At 37.4% G+C, this 11853-nt stretch overlaps 1 protein-coding gene across 1 annotated transcript; it reads right to left on the bottom strand.

Moving 5' to 3' along the window:
- Nucleotides 1-10039: 10039 nt before the first annotated feature.
- LOC131634287 (uncharacterized) lies at nucleotides 10040-10681 on the bottom strand. Its single transcript, XM_058904934.1, has one exon. The coding sequence runs from the start codon at nucleotides 10679-10681 to the stop codon at nucleotides 10040-10042; it is 642 nt and encodes a 213-aa protein (XP_058760917.1).
- Between the last annotated feature and the right edge of the window lie 1172 nt (nucleotides 10682-11853).

Below are 11853 nucleotides of genomic sequence, written 5' to 3'. Positions count from 1 at the left end.
TATACAGAATGATTGTCCCCAAATTGCTAAGGTATCCTCGCATGATGCCTGAAGAATAAAATGACTATTATATCCTTCCCTTAGACTACCTGCCCTCTTTATGGCTAGGGACAGTCTTATGGCGAACGATTATTCTCGACGACCCTTCCACATCCAATTGAAAGACTTCCTGCCCTCTTATGGTATGGATAGACTCTTTCGCCCGAAAAGCTAAAAGAACAAATTTCAAAACTTAGGGTAGTTGTTATTAATTGCTTGCTTTAAATTCAAAATTCCTTTTTCCCACTTCTTTTCAAAAATCAAATTCAAAAAGACTACGCTTATTTACAAGCTAAAGTTCTTATACAAGTTTCTATTCCCACCCCGCTTTTCAAAACAATTCAAACAAACAAGTGGCTAAGCAATTAAGAGCCCATGGATAACCATGCATACAAAGGGTGCCTTACACCTTCCCTTTGTATAACTTACCCCCCGAACTCGAAATCTTTTCAAAAGGTCTTTTTCTGTTCTTTTAGCCTTTATTTAAATTGGATAAAATAAAAGTCGGTGGCGACTCTTGCTTACCGCGACATTTCGATTGATAAAAAGTCAGTTCACCGTATTACAAAACTGGCGACTCTGCTGGGGAGAATTTTCTTATAAAAGAGGGGTTACCTTAAAAGTTTAGGATTCACTTTAAAAATGTTTTCTATTGTTTGTTTTGCTTGTTTTACTTTCAGGGCTGTTTTGGGAAATAAATGAAGGACGAATCCTATTCCCGGATTCAAGAACACTTAAGATTAGGAGCGGCATAGTCATGGAGACCCCCCTTGTGCATGCTTGGGGTTGGTCAAAATGAAGTTCGCACTTGAGTTAGGCCTCCACTGGTTATTGTGTACCTCTTTTGCATGAGAGAGGTTTATGCATGTATCTTTGGGTGCGTCGGAGCTCAAGGACCTTTAGTAACCCTTAACCCATCTTAACTTTTAGGAACGTAGTGGGGGGCTATTCTTGGTGCATGCCAAGTTATGGTCGCTACCCGATACTACAGCTCAGATAGGTTTCTTCCTAAAGTATCATTGCGTGGTATGCATGTACCATGTTCGAGGGTGCTTTAGAGGGGGCTGACAATTCTGAGTCACTTGGTAGAACCCGTTGCTGAAATCTCCTTATCCATAGAAATACCCTTGGGAAGGACACCTGATCAGACTCCATGCAAGCCTTAAGCCAAAACATTGTGTGACTTGTGTGACTTGCGTGACTTGTTTGCGTTTGCTACTAACCTTCGTTTCCTTGCAGGTTTTGTTGAAAGGACTTGTTTGTCTTTACTATCTCACGCTGTGCCTAATGAACTGCATTCGCATAACATTCATGACATCATGACATCATAAGCATAACATGATTTAACTAACCCTTTCAAGGATCCTAGGGATTTAGGGCGCACAATTTCAGGTACTCTTATCAAGGACTAAATTCCTATCAAGGGGCAAGAGGATTTATTTTCCTCTGGCCACATACCTTCCAATTCAAAGACTCAGTACCTATCAAGGGGCAAGAGGATTTATTTTCCTCTGGCCACATACCTTCCAATTCAGAGACTCAGTACCTATCAAGGGGCAAGAGGATTTACTTTCCACTATCCATGTATCAGAGGCGATGACCCACTCGATATGGTGAGCTTGATTCTCAAAGAAGGATGTTCAAAGACCAGAGTCAGAATTCTTCAAACAAATATGCGACCAAATCATTTTCTAATATGGCTAACTAAATGCCTTAAAGATCCTTGAAAACATTTCATTTGCATTCATGACATTGCATATTTCTAACTTTGTTTTCAGGTTCCGCCTCGACAATCATTCCTCTCAGATATAATCGAGCTGGAGATTCATTCTGACAAGCCTTTTTACATTCCAAAACTTCGTCAAATAACTCATCAACCCTAACAAACAAGCATTCTCTATCAGATATGGTCTAATGTATGACCCGTTCTGATATTTCTCAATCAGATATGGTCTAATGTATGACCCGTTCCGGTATCTTCAGTCAGATATGGTCTAATGTATGACTCGTTCTGGCATTATTCATCAGATATGGTTTAATGTATGACTCGTTCTGGTATTCTCCTTCAGATATGGTTTAATGAATAACTCGTTCTGATATCCTTCCTCAGATATAGTTCAATGTATGACTCGTTCTGACACCTTCCAACAGATACGGTCTAACGTACGACTCGTTCTGCTATTCCTCAACAGACTTGGTCTAAAGTACGACTCGTTCTGCTATTCCTCTTCAGATATGGCCTAATGTATGGCTCGTTCTGATATTCCTCCTCAGATATGGTCCAATGTATGACTCGTTCTGACATCCTTCAAAGGTCTAAATGTACGACTTGTTCTGATATCCTTCAATATATATGATCTATTTGCTATGACCTCCTCTATCACATATGGTCTAAATGTATAACCCGTTTCTCTCATCATGAACAATGTTGTGCACAATCTGAAAGGTCGCAATGGACACATCCAATCTATGGGGACAATTCTGATCTCTACACCAGTTCCACAACAAAGACGCAAGTCAGATGTACTTAAGCGTCAATTCACAAAGATCAATATGTCATTGGCTCAAGCATTACAACACCTACTGAAGTCGGAGTTGATCACTTTAAAGGATCCCCCTAAGAATCCTAGTACTTCTACTCGTAGCTATAATCCTAATGTGAGGTGTGCATATCACTCTGATAGTCCTGGTCATGATACAAATAGTTGTTGGTCATTGAAAAACAAGATTCAAGACATGATCGATGCTAGAGAAATTGAATTCAACCATCCGAGAACTCCTAACGTGATCACTACTCCCACGCCTAATCACAACAAGAGTGCTAATGCTATGGATGGCTAGAAGGATGAACTTTTTAGATCATTAGATCTACTTTCATTTACAATTTCTATTCTGTTTGTTTAAACATTCGAATTATGATAGACATTATCTATTTTAATAATCATCATCAGTGCATTGCATATGTTTGTCTTGAATACATTATTTCGTTATCACTCATTTTAAATTGTGTATTTACTTTGCATATGTTTTGTGTTTATTCGACTCCTGCTAAGTTGTAAGCCTTTTGAGGGAGGATGACGAAAACGATACCGCAACCTCATACAGTATGCTTTTGAACGGACTATGTTGACGATGTACAGGCATTGTTTTAATTCCTAAACAGCGGAGATATAAGGATGTTAATCCCTCGTCAACCCCCTTGAGCCTAAGAAGTAGAAGTTTCTTTTTTGTACTAAAACCCTTGATCATAACCTGGGGCAGGGTAGTTCTCAGTTAATTTGGTTGTGCATTCTATTTTAAGAGAATCATTCAGTACACCTTTCAACAAAGATTTCAATCACAAACGTTCAACCGCACACATCAAAGAAGTGTTGGAGATGTCAATCAAAAGACAATGACGGTTCATCAATCATCAAACAAGGCATTCAATATCTTCCAAAAAAAAAAAAAAACGAAAAAACATATATACAAAGAAAAGCCTGCTAAGTCGAAAATAAAAAAAGGTGACTTAGGCAAAAATCAAGGCATCCCGCTGACTGTAATCTCAAAAATAAACAGTTCAGGCAAAAGTTAGGGATATCAAAAAGATGAAAACAGAGAAATCAATAAATTCCTGAAGAACACAATGTTGTGACTACCAAAAGGAAAAGTGACTGCCATCTCAAAAGTTCTCTTTGCTTGTGAACCATCGAAGGTGCAAATCCAAAAGTCTCTCGGAACCTAAATGCATAAGTTGAATTAACTGAGCTTAGGACTGAAGAACATCACGAAGAAGGGGATGGGTATAAATAAATTTTGAGCCATTATCCTTTGTTTCTTAAACCGTGAACCAAGCCACGTTACAACCCTTGAAAGTCCTAATTGAAGCATGGTTAGTTCGAAAGCATACTGTCACCAAAAGGTATCCCGACTCCTTAAAGTTTACTACAAATGTTAAGTTGATATCCTGTTTTTATAAACATCACATTGTTACAAATAGCATGTTTTTACAAATATCACGCTTTTACATTTTTGTTTTAATGTTTTCCAAAGACTCAAGACAGACGTATGCATTGCATCTCATGAATTCATTATTAAACATATTCTGCTACATAATTTCAAATGTTAGCATCAGAAAGAACTTGCACAGGGTACAACTAGTGACTGAAAGTTATCCCGATAGACAAGACCACTTCAGAAGCAATGTCTCTTATGTATATAAGGGGCACAACACATTTTTCCCAATCAATCTGGGGCAATCAAGTCAAGATTCCAAGAATCTCTCAAAAGAGAAACAGTCAAAGTCACATCCCAAGTGAGTTTCAAACTATGTCCCGATCAATCCGGGGCAACCAAGTCAAGATTCCGAGAATCTCTCAAAGATGCCAAAAACAATCAGGGGCATGCATCCATGTAAATCTGAATCCATGGCTTACGATTACTAGGGGCATGTCGCCTACAATATACACTTCATAAAGTCCTCGCGAGGTGAATCTCTTCAAAGTCTCTACTAGCGGGGGCAAATCTATGCAAGTCCAGTTTGACATCTTGATCAATACTCAGCGGTGCGTCCTAATCAAATCCAGGAATGGTAGTTACTATAATACTGGGGGCAATGTTCAAGGCATCCATGCCTTCCCACAGCTCCGATTTCATAAGACCATATCCCCACAGAGTAATCACTAAGAAGATACCTTCAAATACTCTCGTCCCGACAAAGACGTGGCTCCCCAACAGAGTTTACATCTTCAACACTACCGGTTCTCCAACACTTGGCTCTTCTCCAACATGGTTTACTAATATCTTTTATTCCCAATCAGGGTACATCAAGTTACTAATCATCCCCAAGCAGAAATCATAAATCCCCAGCTGAGTATCTTCAAAACAAGATCAGACATCAAAATCACAAAGGCATAGAGATTTATTTTCTCGATCAAGACAACATAAATCACATATCATATGTTATGAACATATTCATACATTGCATACATTACCTCATAATGAACTCATAACATACAAAGTTTCTCATTTATTTTGAGGGACTCATTACATAATGCATGCATCATGACATTGCATAACTATACCTATTGCAGGATACAGGTACCGACAAATTAACGAAATCTCCAACTTTCCAAGATCTAATTCAGCTACTACGAATGGTACTGACACGGTCAATGCTCGAAGATCTAATTCATTTACCACGAACGGTAATGACACGATCATTTTCAGAGATCTAATTCAGTTACTACGAACGGTACTGACACGGTCAACGCTCAGAGATCTAATTCTATCATCACGAACGGTGTAGACACGATCAATGACCAACTAAGTCTAATTCAGCTACTACGAATGGTACTGACACGACAAAAGGTCTAATTCATTTACCACGAACGGTGATGACACGATCATTCTCAAAGATCTAATTCAGCTACTACGAACAGTACTGACACGGTCATCTTCCAAGATCTAATTCATTTACCACGAACGGTAATGACACGATCATTTTCAATGATCTAATTCAGTTACTACGAACGGTACTGACACGGTCAACTCTCAGAGGTCTAATTCTATCATCACGAACGGTGTAGACACGATCACTAACCTTCCCAGTCTAATTCAGTTACTACGAACGGTGCTGACACGACAAGAGAATCTAATTCAATCATCACGAACGGTGTAGACACGATCATCTTCCAAAGTCTAATTCAGTTACTACGAACGGTGCTGACACGACCAACTCTCCAACAAATATTCCTCAATACAAAAATCTTCAGCCTAACGCACGGTTTTCCAGACATCTGCGGATGCAAACTGTCTAACATATGACACATTCTAACTCTCAAGTATATCAAGTCGGATGGCATCTTCAAGCCCATCTCCATCATACATCTTCCTGAAACACCTGGATGGCATCTTCAAGCCCATCTCCGACAAAAGTCCCTACTTCAGCTAGGGCAAATTTCTTGGTATTCTAGTGTTCAATCATCTTCCACCTTCAGATACCGATTGGCATATAAACCACTCTACATCTTCAGGTTTAAGATAATTGAACAGGGGCAGCTGTCATACCCCAAAATTTGCCCATACATTTTCTCCTATTCAAATTCAAATCAAAACACAAAGCTTCAAGACACACTCTCCTAAGCAAAGATCAGAGAATTAGGGTTTGGTTTATTCAAGGGAAAATCAGTAAATCAATGGCTCCAAGGCATCTCATATGACTCAATATATATCACATCATCCCCATGACAAGTATCAAGTCTCATCTCAAAGAATTGGTCACTCAATTGTTCAAAAAGTCAACAGTCGACTAGTTTAACCTAAAAAGTCAACTGTGGTCAAAGTAAAGTCAAAACTCCTGATTTTTCGCCAACATCCTCATCATGAAGTATCATTCACCATTTAATCAAGTATTGATCATGGTTCATCAGGAAATGATCAGAAAATAACAAATTCAAAAGTTTCTAAATTAGGGTCTTTAGGGAAAAAAGTCAACTGAACTTTGACCGACCATAACTCCCACATGGAACATCAGAAATTTCCCATCCAAAGCTCAATTTGAAGAAGATTTAATTCTCTACAATTTTTTCTCTCACATGCCAAGGCCAAAAATGCTTCATTTGAGAGATATGAGCCAAGACATTACATGTCCTTCTAAAGGATCGCAAAAAAGGTCATTTTATCTCATAACTCGAACATGGTAAACTCAATTGAGATGAAACCAAAAGAATCATTTAGAGGACACTTTGAGATTTCCAAAAAGCCATAGAACATCTTCATATAACAAAGATTAAAAGAATTGTAGCCTGACGAAGTTGGCAAGTTTTGAGGAAATACACAAAGGTTATATTGAGCAAACTTGGATTTTTCACTAAATGGGCCTAGGATGTGGATTTCAAACTTGTCTATGGGCTCTATAATGACTCTTAAAACAATTATTTTATTTTTTATTATTTATTTTTATTTATTTGAATTTTAATTCATTTAAATATTAATAAATCATATAAAATTTTGAATAAATTGTTTTAAATTGAAGATTTGGTTTTCCAATCATTTTTATATCAAATATATTGTCCAAATTCGTGGAAATAGAGATTAGAAAGAGAAGATCAAGATTGAACCAAATTTAGAAAGTTTTAATATTGATTTTCAATCAAATTTCCAATCACTTGATTCAAAGAAATTCGGTGCAGCCTTATTTACCCTAATATGAGTCTCTATATAAGGATAATACACCCAGCATAAGGGTTGGAGGAGACCTGCCTCAAGAACACGTGACCAAGCTTCAAAATATTTCAAAAACTAGGGCACGGGAAAAGAATTGGTCTCAGCAAGATTCAAAGCAATCAATCATCCTGTACGATTCCTGAGGTTTCAAAGGTGGAGAATGGATCGGTGGATAAGTCTCATAATGCCCAGATTATGCATATTACATTCATTATCTTCATATGCATTCTAATTCTTGTATCTTGCATATTATTATGTTCTAATTCAAACTAACACCATGTATGAGTTTCTGAGATCATTTAAGGAAGGATTGATGCGTCGTTATGGACTTTTGACGTTTGAAGCAAAGATCACCATTGTAGGGCATTCGAACATCCATGCTTCCGTTCTCACTTTTTCACGTGTTTCAGGACAAACAGAGATCACCATCGAGTTCACAATGATCAAATTAATCGATCTGGGCTGGTATTTTGTTCATCTAAATCGCTACATGAATGTTTGATTATTACCAGGTTAGCTACCACTTTGTGTTGCAGGAACTGTAGCCAAAACGCAGGTAAACCGTAGCAAATTCATGATCCATTATGAAGAAGATAAAGACACACGCAGCGGGGCCCACAAGCGACGTTTGTGTAAACGTGAGTGGCCGGTCAACTTCCAAAGTTCTCTCTCCACGCGCGACATCCCTATTGGCCGGTCAAAGGTTCCACAATTATCTCCCCTCACGCTATTGGCTGCAGCGAACAACAAGGGACCCACGCTCCTCTTCGTTTGACTTTTCCATTACCTTCATCATTTTATTTATATTATTATTAAGTTATCATACTAACAAATACATTGGGCAGCGCAATTGGCAAAGGAAAGGGACATTTGACCGAAAGAGGGTGGGTTCGATCCCCACGTTGAACATATAATTTTTTTCAAGATTTTCTGCAACAGATCCAATGCAGCGACCATACGCAGGACAACGATGCACCTGCAATCCTCACCCTCAGATCTTCATCAAGGTTAAATCCAAGCGCTCAAGGACGCAGCCCCATGGTATACCCTCCAGGATGCGTCACACCGAATCATTGCCCAGCTAAGTTCCTTCCTTTATTTTCCTTTTTATTTTTAAACATCTATTTATTTCTTTTGGTTTTCTTATTTAATTTAAATGTTTTTATTATTATAATAATTTCATATAACTATTAATTTAATCGACACTCGACTTTTCACATAAAACATTAAAAATAATTACTTTTTTATAAGAAAATTATTATTTTTATATATACTTTTAATCAATTAGTTTTAAATATTTGTTAACCTCGAGGCATTTATCAATCCTGATAGCCTTAGGTTTGTTGGTATTTTTAAGCCTGGTAAACCTTGTAGGTCACAATAAGTTTTCTTAACAAACCTTTTAGGGTTTGTAAACTTTTAGGGTTTGTAATCAATTAGGGCTTAGATCAATCAATGCACTAACCTTTTTCTTTCTTTGTTCAAATTTTCAGGATTAATCAAGATTCTCCGATTACGCGCCTTTAATCAAAAAGCTAAGTTTCTGGCTCTTTTTTTTTTAAATATTATTTTAATTTTTATTTTGCCTTGTAATATAAGTTAGGATTTATTTTCAAATGTCGATGAATCTCTCCTACACTCACTGCTATTTATTTTCTATTATTTTCTCAGATGATCAGAGTCAATCAAAGATTCAAAGAAGATCAAGGCGAAGAAGATGTGGAAATTAATTTTTCCCTTTTATTTTTGTGACCCTATAAGGGCTTTCTGTTGTCTTTTAATTTCCCCCATCCCCGCAGGTGTTTATTGTAATAGCGTAGGACATTTATCTTTCCGCCTTTAATTTTCTGCAATTTTAAACTGCGTGGTTAGTAATCTTAGGGAGTGCAAGCCTTTAACAGAATTAGATAACTATAACTATAAGATAAATATTATCTGAATACAATCACGTGATTGGTGCACACACTCACCTCTAGGGTAACCTCTCTTGTTGCCTATTGCCTATTAATTGCTGCCTTGTTGCCTGTTGCCTTTAAGTTGTTAAAATAGTCAAAGTCCCTCGATTCCGAGGATACCTAAAGCAATGTCGCCTTCAAAGTTATTGAAACTCCCTCGAGGTTGCCTTATACAGAATGATTGTCCCCAAATTGCTAAGGTATCCTCGCATGATGCCTGAAGAATAAAATGACTATTATATCCTTCCCTTAGACTACCTGCCCTCTTTATGGCTAGGGACAGTCTTATGGCGAACGATTATTCTCGACGACCCTTCCACATCCAATTGAAAGACTTCCTGCCCTCTTATGGTATGGATAGACTCTTTCGCCCGAAAAGCTAAAAGAACAAATTTCAAAACTTAGGGTAGTTGTTATTAATTGCTTGCTTTAAATTCAAAATTCCTTTTTCCCACTTCTTTTCAAAAATCAAATTCAAAAAGACTACGCTTATTTACAAGCTAAAGTTCTTATACAAGTTTCTATTCCCACCCCGCTTTTCAAAACAATTCAAACAAACAAGTGGCTAAGCAATTAAGAGCCCATGGATAACCATGGATACAAAGGGTGCCTTACACCTTCCCTTTGTATAACTTACCCCCCGAACTCGAAATCTTTTCAAAAGGTCTTTTTCTGTTCTTTTAGCCTTTATTTAAATTGGATAAAATAAAAGTCGGTGGCGACTCTTGCTTACCGCGACATTTCGATTGATAAAAAGTCAGTTCACCGTATTACACCTTAACTAAGAAATAGCCCTCTGAATGAAAAATGTCTTGAAGAGTGTAAGTAAGACCATGATTTTACACCTCTCCGACGTAAGCTTTTTTGAATCTGTGCAATTCTTCTTCCGAAGCGTCATAGTTCAGAAACACTTTGTGAGGTGTAGGGTTATATTCAGATCCTCCCTTTTTCAAAACTTCTGCATAAGAACTTCTAGCATGGTTTCTGTGCACCCCTTCCCCGAATACTGCAGAGGTTCCTCCTTTCTCTGTCGTGAATCTGTTCTGCCCCTCCCCTCTTAACCTTCCTTTAACATGATGGTTTCTCTGAACACTCTCTGCTTCCTTCTCTTTCCTTATGAATTTTGGGATATTGACGTGTAGCTTTCTACCATGTAGAAATAAGTTATCCAGCTTAGTCGCCATTAACCTCTCATCAGTGACATTAAAGAACCTAATAAAACCAAATCTCCTTCCTCTCTTGTCTCTTTTTGATGCGATGATAACTTCGTCTAAGTCTCCGAACTCTTTGAATTTTTGGTACAGATCCCTTGCCCTCCATTCTTCTCCGAATTCGGTCATGAAGAAGGTTGTTGTCCTGCTTCTCTCTGGTCCAAACCTTGTGGTTGCAGCGTCCCATTGCCTAGTGCGGTGTTCTCCTCTCCTTGTGTAATGTGCTCCCCTTCTTGCTCGCGCAGCTGTCCATCCGTCTTCCTCCTCCATTTTGTTTATTACTTTATTTCCAAGGAAGTTAATTTATTTATATTAATATATAAAAATAAATAAATATCGCAGTTAAAATTTTTTACTTTTTTGTGTTGCGGACTAAAGTTTTAATCCTGCATTCTTTATTATGCACGTTTTATTGGTTCTGTTTTTTACGGACTTTTGTGGGTGCAAATATTAATATAAAATCTTAAATACATCATATAAATCAACCAATAATTAATTAATACATACGAGAAGAGAATCAAAGTAATAATAAAAACCCCACTCCTTCTAAAAGAACACATAAAAAATTTTAACAACAAGAAACTGTCATCAATAGAAGTAGAGTCTTTCAAGATAAGCACCAAGAACACTCCACCAAAAAAATCTCGAACCGTTATTGATTTAGACAGAGAATAGAGTTCTTAAGCGAAACAAAAAAAATACAAGAGTTGGGCCACTGACCTGCTAATATATCTTTTTCAAATGAGCAAAATAGTTTTTCTTTCACATCCTTCACATTAGTTGACAAACAAAAAAAATGTCATTTCGAGATTTTCAAATCGACAGAACAAATGAATGTCAGATCATAGCAAGCCCACACTTAACCCTAGATCAACCAGCCAGAGAAATAAATAACTATAAAATGAATCTAAGATACCTAGGAAGAACCAATAACCACTCAAGCCACTTAAAAAATCTATACCATACAATCAAAGCCACCTTACAAATTCTGAACAGAAAAGAAATATTGACTTACCAGTCCCTTACACATAATAGAATAAACCCTACTTGGATTAATTAAAACCCTAGATTAAAACAAATTCTCTCTAGTAGGATCTTGCATAAGTTTCAAGAAAAAACACCATTTTAGAAGGAGTCCAATTTACCCATATTAGGGGGATTGGCAAGTCCACGTACTGGTAAGAGACAGCATATGGAAGATTTCTCTCCAATAAGGCAAACAAATTGAGGATATCTAAAACACCTATTCCTTAGCATGGGGCCACCACCACCTATCACTATATAGGGAGATAGTCATCCTCTAGATAACTTAAAGTCACTTAAAGTTAGTTGGAAATCACTACAAAAAAAGAGCTCAGTAGTGACGTGATTATCACGCCACAAACAGAAAAAACACTTCACAAATCATTATTTGCGACGTGGTCATTCACGTCGCAGGAGGC

The sequence above is a fragment of the Vicia villosa genome, unplaced genomic scaffold (assembly GCF_029867415.1).
Source record: "Vicia villosa cultivar HV-30 ecotype Madison, WI unplaced genomic scaffold, Vvil1.0 ctg.001278F_1_1, whole genome shotgun sequence".
NCBI classification, from domain to species: Eukaryota; Viridiplantae; Streptophyta; class Magnoliopsida; order Fabales; family Fabaceae; genus Vicia; species Vicia villosa.
Note: the sequence above shows the minus strand (reverse complement) of the source record. Positions and strands in the feature narration are given on the sequence as shown.

Coding starts and splice junctions, on each gene's coding strand:
- LOC131634287 (XM_058904934.1), bottom strand. CDS start 10,681: ATGGAGGAGGAAGACGGATGGACAGCTGCGCGAGCAAGAAGGGGAGCA.